Genomic DNA, 15,447 nt, shown 5'->3' on the forward strand with positions numbered 1-15,447 from the left:
GTGAGGTGAAATTGGGTTTAAAGTCGCGTCCAAGATTATTGCACTTATATAGCGACATGCATGCACGTGTGTGTGTGTGTGTCTGTGTCTGCTTGTACGAGTCCGGACTGATGCCGATTTATAGTGCTAGTTCACTGAGGTACCATGCCGCAGTTTAACATGAATACCCAACTCAGACACAGTATACTGACTCCGAGCCGACCAGTCCTTGTTTTAGCCCCTTAATGCCGAGCGCCAGACAAGGTAACAACAAGTACCATCTTTTGGTATGACGCTGCTGGGGATCGAACCCCGGACCTTCCGCTCTCCGGGCGGACGCTCTACCACTAGACCATGACCTGTTAGAAGACAATTAAGATATGTATACACCTCGTCAAAAGTATTGCATTTGAAGTGTAATTGCCAGCACATTTTCAATGTAGAGATTTTCGAATAGTACAGTGTGTGGACACATCATATACCTGTGGAATGCTTGTCATTGTAACTGCCCAACCTTGGCGCATTTATGCAAGCTGTATGCACGCCGAAGATGTCTTCTAGAAACTTCAATTTTTATGACACAGTTCATGAGTGTTTACTGCTATTATGTTTTATGAAAGTTCTACCAATTAGAAATTCGAACAATTGTAACTGAAATGCCCAAGTTTACTATCCCAGAAAATCAAAGGTGGCAAATAATTTGCATGCACCAAGACTGGCATGTCATGTCAGGCTATGGGACCGCGTTGAACATTAATTATACTGTAATCAGTCGATTCATTGAAAAACAGACATTGACTGGACATGTGAGGGACTTGCCGAGATCAGGACGTCGGAAGACCAGTGCCAGAGAGGACAGGGTCCCTGTACGCCAGAAGGCAAAACGGCTGCCACCTTCAGCTTGCACTGTTCTTCGTCATCACTGGCACCATCAGGCGTCGATGGAATGCAGCAGGATTCAGTGCCAGAGGACCAATAAGACGTCCAATCCTCTGTCCCCAACTCACGCGGTACCATTTAGCCTGGTGTCAGATTCGAGCACACTGGAACTTAAGCTTACAGAGGAGGATTCATTGGGCAGCCGAGATTCTTTTTTTTCACTACACTGATGTTGAACTCTTGTCTGGAGGCAATTGGGGGAACATGTTGTCATCCAACATCCAGGAAACTGTTGGCGGCTCAGTGATGGTATGGGGATGTTGCTCCTTTGATTATAAACTTGATTTGGTCACAGTTCTGGGGACATTAAATGAACAAAGGTACCAAGATAACACATTGGACGGGTTTGTTGTACCTCATTTTGATAACCATGCACTTGTCACACGTCCTGTCCGACACCAACACCAAGAGTTTCGATTGACCTCCAGAACGACGCCATTGAGAGTCTGCCTTGGCCTTCTCTAAGCCCAGACCTGAATCCAATCAAGCATCTATGGGATCAGTTGTGACGTAGGGTTTAGAGCCAGGGACTCTCCAGTACAGAATCTCCCAAGAACTGACCCAGGCATTGCATTAGGAATGGCAACACATCCCTCAGTTGAGGATCAGGCGTCTGATTTTAAGCGTGAGTAGACGTGATCTGGGTGCAGGATGGCAACACCAGATATTGACAGTTACCATACTTATACTGCTTTTACTTATACTGCAATATATTAATTGCAGTCCTTGTAGTCACTGCCGAATGATGTTGCTTTCTTCTTAGCTAGTGCACATTTTTCCTATTATTCATAAAAATAATATCTAATTTGACACTAACACTTTTTTCACATTCAACGGCTTCCTCTCACCCATCTCTTTTTCTGATTATAAACAAAATCTTGGTGGTGCGATACTTTTGACGAGGTGTATATCCGGTGGACAAAATGACCGCTGATGATGGATGGGATATGACTTGCCTGTTTGCAAACACGATGACGTGGATCTCTGTTCCTCCAATATGCTAGTGGGTTCCTCATTTGGCATAAGAGAATGTTATTTGAACTAGTTGCTTCTGGCGTTTTGTTTTATTCGTGTAAGACAGTATGAAAACCTCTAAGGCTCTGACATTAAAATTCACTATCTTGAAACCCCAATCGAGAACCTACCATAACAGTTTCACTTGACTTCACAAACGTCATTTGACGATGACCTCGAACACACCGCCACCATTATCAGATTGTTAGCATGATGAACAACATATTTAGATAAGATTTTTGGTTGGTTTTTGTTTAACCCCGCACTCAGCAATATTCCAGCTATATGACGGCGGTCTGTAAATAATCGAGTCTGGGCCAGACAATCCAGTGATTGCTATCATGAGCATCGATCCACGCAATTGGGATCGATGGCATGTATCAACCAAGTCAGCGAGCCTGACCACCCGATCCCGTTAGTCGCCTTTCATTAAGATAAGAAGAATCATAAAAGGTGCATCACATATACTGCAAAATGGGAATGTGGATTGAGCATTTGCATAGTGCGAATATGTCATGGGTATGGTTCTGTTAGTAACCATTTGGCATACAAGAAGCAGAAGAACACATTTCACTGACCATGACATCTGTCTACCCGTCCTAATTAAATCAGTCATGTGAATACTGACACAGCTGTTAAATCATTCATTTACATATTCTTCATGGCTGAAATAATGCAGAATATATTGACCATATTGAGAAGGAATACAAGTGCTCTGAAGTGCATACCCTATTCATGAGAATCGAAATCATATCGGTTCTGCTCCTCGTTATCTGCAGTAGTCAGACTCGGCATCTAGCTGTGTGAGCTCCCCACTGTAGAAGTGAGATTCAGCATCTAGCTGTGTGAGCTCCAAACTGCAGTAGTCAGACTCAGCATCTAGCTTTGTGAGCTCCCCACTTTAGAAGTGAGACTCAGCATCTAGCTGTGTGAGCTCTAAACTCCAGTAGTCAGACTCAGCATCTAGCTGTGTGAGCTCCCCACTGTAGAAGTGAGATTCAGCATCTAGCTGTGTGAGCTCTAAACTCTAGTCAGACTCGGCATCTAGCTGTGTGAGCTCCCCACTGTAGAAGTGAGATTCAGCATCTAGCTGTGTGAGCTCCAAACTGCAGTAGTCAGACTCAGCATCTAGCTGTGTGAGCTCCCCACTTAAGAAGTGAGACTCAGCATCTAGCTGTGTGAGCTCCAAACTGCAGTAGTCTGACTCGGCATCTAGCTATGTGAGCTCCAAACTGTAGAAGTGAGACTCAGCATCTAGCTGTGTGAGCTCCAAACTGCAGTAGTCAGACTCGGCATCTAGCTGTGTGAGCTCTAAACTGCAGTAGTCAGACTCAGCATCTAGCTGTGTGAGCTCCAAACTGTAGAAGTGAGACTCAGCATCTAGCTGTGTGAGCTCCAAACTGCAGTAGTCAGACTCGGCATCTAGCTGTGTGAGCTCCAAACTGTAGAAGTGAGACTCAGCATCTAGCTGTGTGAGCTCTAAACTCCAGTAGTCAGACTCAGCATCTAGCTGTGTGAGCTCCAAACTGTAGAAGTGAGACTCAGCATCTAGCTGTGTGAGCTCAAATCTGCAGTAGTCAGACTCAGCACCTGGCTGTGTGAGCTCCAAACTTCAGTAGTCGGACTCAGCATCTAGTTGTGTGAGCTCCAAACTGTAGAAGTGAGACTCAGCATCTAGCTGTGTGAGCTCCAAACTTCAGTAGTCGGACTCAGCATCTAGCTTTGTGAGCTCCAAACTGTAGAAGTGAGACTCAGCATCTAGCTGTGTGAGCTCCAAACTGTAGAAGTGAGACCCAGCATCTAGCTGTGTGAGCTCCAAACTGCTAAAGTGAGACTCAGCACCTGGCTGTGTGAGCTCCAAACTGCTAAAGTGAGACTCAGCATCTAGCTGTGTGAGCTCAAATCTGCAGTAGTCAGACTCAGCATCTAGCTGTGTGAGCTCCAAACTGCAGTAGTCAGACTCAGCATCTAGCTGTGTGAGCTCCAAACTGTAGAAGTGAGACTCAGCATCTAGCTTTGTGAGCTCCAAACTGCAGTAGTCAGACTCAGCATCTAGTTGTGTGAGCTCCAAACTGCTAAAGTGAGACTCAGCATCTAGCTTTGTGAGCTCCAAACTGCAGTAGTCAGACTCAGCATCTAGTTGTGTGAGCTCCAAACTGTAGAAGTGAGACTCAGCATCTAGTTGTGTGAGCTGCAGTAGTGAGCTCGGAGCCTAGCTGTGTTAGCCTACAACTGGAGTAGTCAGACTCAGCATCCAGCTCTGTGAGCTCCAAACTACAGCCTAGCTGTTTTAGCCTACAACTGGAGTAGTCAGGAACGGCGTCTAGCTGTCCGGCTTGCTGTGCAGCTCGTCTCTCAGGATCGTTGCCCCTAGGACAGTCACCTGCATGTTGCCGGAGCCAGGTAGTCCCAGGGATGACTTGCTTCCACTGCTGGCAGTCGGTTTCACCTGTGTGATAGGAGACTGCTGAAAAATTAGGGAAACAGATTTGTTGAAGTGGGCAGCACAGACATTCTGTTAAAAGCAGCGTAAAACCATACCCACGAAATCCTAAATACAAAGAGTTTGGAACATTAAGTCCTAGAGGCCGAAACACTTACCTTCCTCTTTAAAACCCTATTCCAAAAGTGCTCAAGTGACAGGACGAGCAACCCAGACAATATCCCCACAGCCACCACAATGAAGCTTCCAGTGAGAGATTTTAGGTCAAGGCCCTGGTCGGTGGAGCTCTCAGGACAGTTCAGTTTGCCCTCGTCCCACCAGCGTCTCTTGAACGCCTCCAGCTGACGCTTCTTCTGGAGCTCAAGGATGCTGCATAGAAGAACTGTATGTCAGCTACCTAGCAGTTCGTATTTCACGGAGAACAATACAGTATGAGCCAATTTTTCAGTTGGGTAGGATGAATAATATGCAAACATAAATATCAATCTCATTAAAATCAGATCTTAGTTCTCGCTATCGCTAAACAAAGATCTGAGGACATCCAGTTGGGGGTCACGTCAGAACGACCTTTCATCCGACCAATCAGAGCGTCGCTTACCAGATCATGAAAGTGACAGTCGGAATGTGATTTCTAATCATCCAGGGGGCACGGGTAGCCCAGTCGTCTAAGGCGCCGCGATTCGCTGTGCAGAGTTGCGTCCCTTGGGCACGCCAGAAACCTATGATTGTGGGTTCGAATCCCGGTGCGCCCCGATTATGTTTCTAGGTTTGTCAGAACCATACCCGTGCTCGTGGGTTTCACCGAAGTGGTTAACGTCTGAGACCTGCATCACTTCGGGCTTTCCTCCCACATTAAGCTGACACGCCGTGATATAACTGGAATACTATTAAAAGCGGCGTAAAACCCAACTCTCTCACTCTAATCATTGAACCTCGAAAACTTTAACATGGGGTATTCCGAACGATAGTTACGGGTTTAACCACTGAATCCATACAATCTTGACCATCTATTAGCCATTCCAGAAAGTTCTTTTGTTCAGGTTTCAAATTTGTCAAAATATGTGTCCAACCGTAGTCGCCAATTTGAAATTAGTGCCGTAAAGCACGAGAAAGCTGCCTTCTGATTGGCTATTGTCGCTTCTTGTCAGTCATTCCATTGGTCGGTCAAAGTTTGCGCAAGGTCGGCCTGACGTGACCCGTAATGGGGTGTTCTCAGATCTTGTTTAGCGGTAGCGAGAACTTAGATCTGATTTTAATGAGATTGTTTATTTCTTCCGCCTTTGGGTAGTAGGTAAGAAATGATTTTGTAACCACATGACCCCTGCCATGTTTAATATGTAAATGTGTGCCAAATAAAGCAAATTTATTGATTTTCAAAGATAGATGTCTAAAAATAAAACCATGTTGAAGTATTCTTTGAGGTCTGACAAAGCGCAACTACAGTTCATTTTTGGGATATATATAGCTTATACAAGATTTTTTAATTGAATATGAAACAAAGGATAAAGTCAACTGAGAAGTATTTTGCTCCTTAGTTTATGAGCCAGACGATGGGGGGAGGCTTTGTCGGAAGAGATTCACACCGAGTCTGGCTCACACAGCTACATCATGTCTCCACCACCAGTATAACGTTAAAACCTATAGGAAGAGCAAGCTTCATGCCACCATATACTCCTATTACTCTGATAATTCATCTACATTATTTGGTTGACGTTTTGTAAAAGCTTTGAAATAACACATTATGTAGGCGTTTGGTCTATTTTGAAATTACCCAGCCTTATAGTGCGTCATAGGATGGTTTCCTTGCGTGGAACATGCTCGACAAGATACTGGGATTATATTTTGGTGTTTTCTAAACATTTCCCTTCGAAGACGCCAACTCTACATCCAATTAAAATTCAAGAACGTGATTTACTAGTTTGCAGTTTTATATAAAGACTTTGCATTGTTGAAATTCAGAAAAGGTCCTTACGCTGACGATATTTTCTTGGTGTACACGGATTTCTCCTTGAGGGCGAAAGCATAGGGCCTGACGCTGAACAAGTCCCCGATGGCCGTGAGATCACAGTTCCTGTACGTCAGGTATTTGATGATGGGCGAGTCTGTGATGAACGCGACGCCCCCACCCAACACACTGCTGACAGCCTGCTCAGTAGAGTTGAAGAGTCCGGTGTCCTCCATGTTTTTCCAAATATTGACGTACTTATCCCCGAGAGGGTAGTCCCAGACTGCCAGACTGGAAGAAGAACAGAGATGTGACAAACCTACAACGTGTAGAACTAGATAGGGAAGACCTACAACGTGTAGAACAAGATAGGGAAGACCTACAACGTGTAGAACTAGATAGGGAAGCCGTACAACGTGTTGAACTAGATAGGGAAGACCTACAACGTGTAGAACTAGATAAGGAAGACCTTCAACGTGTAGAACTAGATAGGGAAGACCTACAACGTGTAGAACTAGATAGGGAAGACCTACAACGTGTAGAACTAGATAGGGAAGACCAACAACGTGGAGAACTAGATAGGGAAGACCAACAACGTGTAGAACTAGATGGGGAAGACCAACAACGTGTAGAACTAGATAAGGAAGACCTTCAACGTGTAGAACTACATAGGAAAGACATACAACGTGTAGAACTAGATAGGGAAGCCCTACAACGTGTAGAACTAGATAGGGAAGACCTACAACGTGTAGAACTAGATAGGGAAGCCCTACAACGTGTAGAACTAGATAGGGAAGCCCTACAACGTGTAGAACTAGATAAGGAAGACCTACAACGTGTAGAACTAGATAGGGAAGACCAACAACGTGTAGAACTAGATAGGGAAGACCAACAACGTGTAGAACTAGATAGGGAAGACCTACAACGTGTAGAACTAGATAGGGAAGACCAACAACGTGTAGAACTAGATAGGGAAGACCAACAACGTGGAGAACTAGATAGGGAAGACCAACAACGTGGAGAACTAGATAGGGAAGACCAACAACGTGTAGAACTAGATAAGGAAGACCTTCAACGTGTAGAACTACATAGGGAAGACCTACAATGTGTAGAACTAGATAGGGAAGCCCTACAACGTTGGGAACTAGATAGGGAAGATCTACAACGTGTAGACCTAGAAAGGGAAGACCTACAACGTGTAGAACTAGATAAGAAAGACCTTCAACGTGTAGAACTGGATAGGGAAGACCTTCAACGTGTAGAACTAGATAGGGAAGACCTACAACGTGTAGAACTAGATAGGGAAGACCTACAACGTGTAGAACTAGATAGGGAAGACCAACAACGTGGAGAACTAGATAGGGAAGACCAACAACGTGTAGAACTAGATGGGGAAGACCAACAACGTGTAGAACTAGATAAGGAAGACCTTCAACGTGTAGAACTACATAGGAAAGACCTACAACGTGTAGAACTAGATAGGGAAGCCCTACAACGTGTAGAACTAGATAGGGAAGACCTACAACGTGTAGAACTAGATAGGGAAGCCCTACAACGTGTAGAACTAGATAGGGAAGCCCTACAACGTGTAGAACTAGATAAGGAAGACCTACAACGTGTAGAACTAGATAGGGAAGACCAACAACGTGTAGAACTAGATAGGGAAGACCAACAACGTGTAGAACTAGATAGGGAAGACCTACAACGTGTAGAACTAGATAGGGAAGACCAACAACGTGTAGAACTAGATAGGGAAGACCAACAACGTGGAGAACTAGATAGGGAAGACCAACAACGTGGAGAACTAGATAGGGAAGACCAACAACGTGTAGAACTAGATAAGGAAGACCTTCAACGTGTAGAACTACATAGGGAAGACCTACAATGTGTAGAACTAGATAGGGAAGCCCTACAACGTTGGGAACTAGATAGGGAAGATCTACAACGTGTAGACCTAGAAAGGGAAGACCTACAACGTGTAGAACTAGATAAGAAAGACCTTCAACGTGTAGAACTGGATAGGGAAGACCTTCAACGTGTAGAACTAGATAGGGAAGACCTACAACGTGTAGACCTAGAAAGGGAAGACCTACAACGTGTAGAACTAGATAGGGAAGACCTACAACGTGTAGAACTAGATAGGGAAGACCAACAACGTGGAGAACTAGATAGGGAAGACCAACAACGTGACGAACTAGATAGGGAAGACCAACAACGTGTAGAACTAGATAAGGAAGACCTTCAACGTGTAGAACTACATAGGGAAGACCTACAACGTGTAGAACTAGATAGGGAAGACCTACAACGTGTAGAACTAGATAGGGAAGCCCTACAACGTGTAGAACTAGATAGGGAAGCCCTACAACGTGTAGAACTAGATAAGGAAGACCTTCAACGTGTAGAACTAGATAGGGAAGACCAACAACGTGGGTATCTAAATAGGGAAGGCCTACAACGTGTAGAACTAGATAGGGACGACCTTCAACGTGTAGAACTAGATATGAAGACCAACAACGTGTAGAACTAGATAGGGAAGACCTACAACGTGTAGAACTAGATAGGGAAGCCCTACAACGTGTAGAACTAGATAGGGAAGCCCTACAACGTGTAGAACTAGATAAGGAAGACCTACAACGTGTAGAACTAGATAGGGAAGACCAACAACGTGTAGAACTAGATAGGGAAGACCAACAACGTGTAGAACTAGATAGGGAAGACCTACAACTTGTAGAACTAGATAGGGAAGACCAACAACGTGTAGAACTAGATAGGGAAGACCAACAACGTGGAGAACTAGATAGGGAAGACCAACAACGTGGAGAACTAGATAGGGAAGACCAACAACGTGTAGAACTAGATAAGGAAGACCTTCAACGTGTAGAACTACATAGGGAAGACCTACAATGTGTAGAACTAGATAGGGAAGCCCTACAACGTTGGGAACTAGATAGGGAAGATCTACAACGTGTAGACCTAGAAAGGGAAGACCTACAACGTGTAGAACTAGATAAGAAAGACCTTCAACGTGTAGAACTGGATAGGGAAGACCTTCAACGTGTAGAACTAGATAGGGAAGACCTACAACGTGTAGACCTAGAAAGGGAAGACCTACAACGTGTAGAACTAGATAGGGAAGACCTACAACGTGTAGAACTAGATAGGGAAGACCAACAACGTGGAGAACTAGATAGGGAAGACCAACAACGTGACGAACTAGATAGGGAAGACCAACAACGTGTAGAACTAGATAAGGAAGACCTTCAACGTGTAGAACTACATAGGGAAGACCTACAACGTGTAGAACTAGATAGGGAAGACCTACAACGTGTAGAACTAGATAGGGAAGCCCTACAACGTGTAGAACTAGATAGGGAAGCCCTACAACGTGTAGAACTAGATAAGGAAGACCTTCAACGTGTAGAACTAGATAGGGAAGACCAACAACGTGGGTATCTAAATAGGGAAGGCCTACAACGTGTAGAACTAGATAGGGACGACCTTCAACGTGTAGAACTAGATATGAAGACCAACAACGTGGAGAACTAGATAGGGAAGACCAACAACGTGTAGAACTAGATAGGGAAGACCTACAACGTGGAGAACTAGATAGGGAAGACCTACAACGTGGGTATCTAGATAGGGAAGGCCTTCAACGTGTAAAACTAGATAGGGAAGACCTAGAACGTGTAGAACTAGATAGGGAACACCTTCAACGTGTAGAACTAGAAAGGGAAGACCAACAACGTGTAGAACTAGATAGGGAAGAACTACAACGTGGAAAACTAGATAGGGAAGACCTACAACGTTGGGAACTAGATAGGGAAGACCTACAACGTGTAGAACTAGATAGGGAAGACCAACAACGTGTAGAACTAGATAGGGAAGACCAACAACGTGGAGAACTAGATAGGGAAGACCTACAACGTGTAGAACTAGAAAGGGAAGACCTACAACGTGTAGAACCAGATAGGGACGACCTTCAACGTGTAGAACTAGATATGAAGACCAACAACGTGGAGAACTAGATAGGGAAGACCAACAACGTGTAGAACTAGATAGGGAAGACCAACAACGTGTAGAACTGGTAGGGAAGACCTACAACGTGGAGAACTAGATAGGGAAGACCTACAACGTGGGTATCTAGATAGGGAAGGCCTACAACGTGTAGAACTAGATAGGGAAGACCAACAACGTGTAGAACTAGATAGGGAAGACCAACAACGTGTAGAACTAGATAGGGAAGACCAACAACGTGTAGAACTAGATAGGGAAGACCTACAACTTGTAGAACTAGATAGGGAAGACCAACAACGTGTAGAACTAGATAGGGAAGACCAACAACGTGGAGAACTAGATAGGGAAGACCAACAACGTGGAGAACTAGATAGGGAAGACCAACAACGTGTAGAACTAGATAAGGAAGACCTTCAACGTGTAGAACTACATAGGGAAGACCTACAATGTGTAGAACTAGATAAGGAAGCCCTACAACGTTGGGAACTAGATAGGGAAGATCTACAACGTGTAGACCTAGAAAGGGAAGACCTACAACGTGTAGAACTAGATAAGAAAGACCTTCAACGTGTAGAACTGGATAGGGAAGACCTTCAACGTGTAGAACTAGATAGGGAAGACCTTCAACGTGTAGAACTGGATAGGGAAGACCTTCAACGTGTAGAACTAGATAGGGAAGACCTACAACGTGTAGACCTAGAAAGGGAAGACCTACAACGTGTAGAACTAGATAGGGAAGACCTACAACGTGTAGAACTAGATAGGGAAGACCAACAACGTGGAGAACTAGATAGGGAAGACCAACAACGTGACGAACTAGATAGGGAAGACCAACAACGTGTAGAACTAGATAAGGAAGACCTTCAACGTGTAGAACTACATAGGGAAGACCTACAACGTGTAGAACTAGATAGGGAAGACCTACAACGTGTAGAACTAGATAGGGAAGCCCTACAACGTGTAGAACTAGATAGGGAAGCCCTACAACGTGGAAAACTAGATAGGGAAGACCAACAACGTGTAGAACTGGTAGGGAAGACCTACAACGTGGAGAACTAGATAGGGAAGACCAACAACGTGTAGAACTGGTAGGGAAGACCTACAACGTGGAGAACTAGATAGGGAAGACCTACAACGTGGGTATCTAGATAGGGAAGGCCTACAACGTGTAGAACTAGATAAGGAAGACCTACAACGTGGAAAACTAGATAGGGAAGACCAACAACGTGTAGAACTAGATAAGGAAGACCTACAACGTGTAGAACTAGATAGGGAAGACCTACAACGTGGGTATCTAGATAGGGAAGGCCTACAACGTGTAGAACTAGATAAGGAAGACCTACAACGTGGAAAACTAGATAGGGAAGACCAACAACGTGTAGAACTAGATAGGGAAGACCTACAACGTGTAGAACTAGATAGGGAAGACAAACAACGTGTAGAACTAGATAGGGAAGACCTACAACTTGTAGAACTAGATAGGGAAGACCAACAACGTGTAGAACAAGATAGGGAAGACCTACAACGTGAAGAACTAGATAGGGAAGACCAACAACGTGTAGAACTAGATAGGGAAGACCAACAACGTGGGGACCTAGATAGGGAAGACCTACAACGTGTAGAACTAGATAGGGAAGACCTTCAACGTGGAGAACTAGAAAGGGAAGACCTACAACGTGTAGAACTAGATAGGGAAGCCCTACAACGTGTTGAACTAGATAGGGAAGACCTACAACGTGTAGAACTAGATAGGGAAGACCAACAACGTGTAGAACTAGATAGGGAAGACCAACAACGTGTAGAACCAGATAGGGAAGACCTACAACGTGAAGAACTAGATAGGGAAGACCAACAACGTGTAGAACTAGATAGGGAAGACCGACAACGTGGGGACCTAGATAGGGAAGACCTACAACGTGTAGAACTAGATAGGGAAGACCAACATCGTTGAGAACTAGATAGGGAAGACCTTCAACGTGGAGAACTAGATAGGGAAGACCAACAACGTGTAGAACTAGATAGGGAAGACCAACAACGTGGGGACCTAGATAGGGAAGACCTACAACGTGTAGAACTAGATAGGGAAGACCTTCAACGTGGAGAACTAGAAAGGGAAGACCTACAACGTGTAGAACTAGATAGGGAAGCCCTACAACGTGTTGAACTAGATAGGGAAGACCTACAACGTGTAGAACTAGATAGGGAAGACCAACAACGTGTAGAACTAGATAGGGAAGACCAACAACGTGTAGAACCAGATAGGGAAGACCTACAACGTGAAGAACTAGATAGGGAAGACCAACAACGTGTAGAACTAGATAGGGAAGACCGACAACGTGGGGACCTAGATAGGGAAGACCTACAACGTGTAGAACTAGATAGGGAAGACCAACATCGTTGAGAACTAGATAGGGAAGACCTTCAACGTGGAGAACTAGAAAGGGAAGACCTACAACGTGTAGAACTAGATAGGGAAGCCCTACAACGTGTTGAACTAGATAGGGAAGACCTACAACGTGTAGAACTAGATAGGGAAGACCAACAACGTGGAGAACTAGATAGGGAAGACCAACAACGTGGAGAACTAGATAGGGAAGACCAACAACGTGGAGAACTAGATAGGGAAGACCAACAACGTGTAGAACTAGATAGGGAAGCCGTACAACGTGGAGAACTAGATAGGGAAGACCTACAACGTGTAGAACTAGAAAGGGAAGACCTACAACGTGTAGAAGTAGATAGGGAAGCCCTACAACGTGTAGAACTAGATAGGGAAGACCAACAACGTGTAGAACTAGATAGGGAAGACCAACAACGTGGAGAACTAGATAGGGAAGACCAACAACGTGTAGAACTAGATAGGGAAGACAAACAACGTGTAGAACTAGATAGGGAAGACAAACAACGTGTAGAACTAGATAGGGAAGACCAACAACGTGGAGAACTAGATAGGGAAGACCTTCAACGTGGAGACCTAGATATGAAGACCAACAACTTGAGGGCTTGATAGGACAGGCCAACAAGGCGAATAAATAGAGTTATCAATATGGCAGCCTCGTCTGAGTAACCACCTTGGGACGGAAACCAGTGATTCATAGAGTGTGATGTTATAATCAGTGTGGAAACCTGACCATGAAACCCCACGCTTGTCCGACAAGAGTATTCCGGAACTGAATGGGTCCTTAATACTACAAGTGTGTAAGAGACAACACAAAGTGATATCAGTTGGTTATAACCGATTGTGCGGCACCGTCCACAGAATGCACGTTGATGGCGGTGCATATATATCCGCGCCATGGGTTGTCGGACGCTTAAGAAACATTCGTAGTTTTCTATCTAATCATATGAACAACTGTAAAACTTTCACTTATAAAAGTCAACTTTCCCTAAAAACAGGCCATCATCTGAGTATTTACAATGTCTGTGTGATGCCACACCTCCCCAACTATAGCGCGAGTAATCGTGATAAACGTCCGAAAGCGTATGACGTCCGAAACCCTATGAGCCGACGATACCTCCGCGATATAGTTGTAGAGCAAAGCAGAACAGAACAAGAGTTTGCCACTAACATGGCTTTATTAACCATATGGGCTCAAATATGCAGTGTAATAACTTTTTGATATTTGCACTTTATACTTATTACCCATATTCATATTAAAGACATGTTTCAAGAAAAAAACAATCAACTGCCGCCGATCAAGAATCAGCTGTTTTGTAAAAATAGTTCCGTTGTCCAATGAAAATTTATCTTTGTTCCACTGACCAATCAGCTTCGAGAATCACTAATTGCAAATATCAAAAAGTTATTACACTGCATATTTGAGCCCATATGGGTAATAATTAGTGATTCTCGAAGCTGATTGGTCAGTGGAACAAAGATCAATTTTCATTGGACAACGGAACTATTTTTACAAAACAGCTGATTCTTGATCGGCGGCAGTTGATTGTTTTTTTCTTGAAACATGTCTTTAATATGAATATGGTAATAAATAGAATAACCCACTCGGTACGAGTGATTACGGAAAATATGTCACGGGGGAAATTAATGTTTTAAGTTCCGAGCTTTAGCTTTAGTGGGTTATTCTATTTATTACCCATATTCATATTAAAGACATGTTTCAAGAAAAAAAACAATCAACTGTCTCGTACCTCGTGGGTTATTCTATAAATATCCCCCGCCCCTGTTGCAGAATTTATGACATAATTAAATATAAACAAACCCTAACCTTTTTGTAACCGAGGTGGAACTTGTCATGGAAATTGTAAAAAAAAGAAGAGTTTGGAACCTAAGCCCGTCTTGTTGCCATGGAAACGTAAAAAAAAATTTTCTGAAATTTTTAAATAGCAAAAAAGCACCAGTTCAGCATGTACTTGACAGACCTGCAAAGTTTCATGAACAAATATTAAACGGTTTCCGAGTTATGCTCCGGAAACGAAACGTGACGGATGGACCGACGGAGCTCGTTTCTATATCCCCACCCCAGTGCTTAGTCTTTTCCTTTGTGAGGATTTGCTTTGCATTTTACGCCCAATGGAATTTGTTTCGGTGGATAATCGAGACTGGTTATTCTCTTACGTTGATGTTATATATTTACCTGTTGTTCCCACCGCCCATGCTCATGTCCTTCCAGATGGTGTAGAAGCTCTCCTCAATGGCAGCCATCCGCTTGAAGTAGGTCATGACGGAGGACTCGGCGACCACGGAGTACTTGATGTCGGACTGCGAGGCCAGCTCAGTCATGGAGTTGATGGCACTGCCCATGCGCGACACGGTGAGGAAGGCGGCGAGGTTGGCGGTGAAGGTCGACATCATGATCACAGAGAAAAACCAGAATCCGGCCACCAGGAGGCGCGCGGGGAAACTTTTAGGAGGAACACCTGCCCCTAGAGAGGAGGAAAACTCTTTGGGACACGCATTTCGAGGTGATGAAAGGTACCTCGGTACACATCTGTGATACCAGATTACGTTAACGGCCAATTTGGAATAATGTGGATCGAATGGTCACAATGGGTGACTGATTACGTGTTTTATACCTCGACGGAATCAATGGTTCTACAGAGTTGCGTCCCTTGGGTGTAGCAGAAATATATGATCGTGCCCTCGAAAGCCGAT

At 44.3% G+C, this 15,447-nt stretch overlaps 2 protein-coding genes across 2 annotated transcripts in view; both read right to left on the bottom strand.

Annotated features, from left to right (window-relative positions):
- Positions 1 to 212: 212 nt before the first annotated feature.
- Positions 213 to 15,447, bottom strand: part of LOC124132744 (ionotropic receptor 25a-like) — a 33,654-nt gene continuing 18,419 nt past the window's right edge. Inside the window, exons 12-15 of the mRNA XM_046496829.2 lie at positions 14,930 to 15,218; positions 6,348 to 6,611; positions 4,534 to 4,744; positions 213 to 4,399 (exon numbers count right to left, since the gene is read on the bottom strand). Of these exons, the coding sequence (XP_046352785.2) occupies positions 4,256 to 4,399; positions 4,534 to 4,744; positions 6,348 to 6,611; positions 14,930 to 15,218 (908 nt within the window). The 3' untranslated portion in view covers positions 213 to 4,255. The remainder of the gene's footprint in view (positions 4,400 to 4,533; positions 4,745 to 6,347; positions 6,612 to 14,929; positions 15,219 to 15,447) is intronic.
- Positions 3,149 to 4,186, bottom strand: LOC124133568. Its single transcript, XM_046498012.1, has 3 exons — positions 4,163 to 4,186; positions 3,642 to 4,123; positions 3,149 to 3,500 (listed from the first exon to the last, which is right to left on the bottom strand). The coding sequence occupies exons 1-3, from the start codon at positions 4,184 to 4,186 to the stop codon at positions 3,149 to 3,151; spliced, it is 858 nt and encodes a 285-aa protein (XP_046353968.1).

Source organism: Haliotis rufescens, unplaced genomic scaffold (genome assembly GCF_023055435.1).
Source record: "Haliotis rufescens isolate VD_foot unplaced genomic scaffold, xgHalRufe1.0.p SCAF_20, whole genome shotgun sequence".
Lineage (NCBI taxonomy): Eukaryota > Metazoa > Mollusca > Gastropoda > Lepetellida > Haliotidae > Haliotis > Haliotis rufescens.

Bases quoted from the DNA above. Each gene is read 5' to 3' on its own strand.
- LOC124133568 (XM_046498012.1), bottom strand. From the start codon at position 4,186: ATGCTGAGTCTGACTACTCCAGTT. The intron at 4,124-4,162 runs GTAGGCTAACAC...TCACTACTGCAG, and splicing joins TGAGTCTGACTACTCCAGTT to CTCACACAACTAGATGCTGA. The intron at 3,501-3,641 runs GTCCGACTACTG...TGACTACTGCAG, and splicing joins CTCACAAAGCTAGATGCTGA to ATTTGAGCTCACACAGCTAG.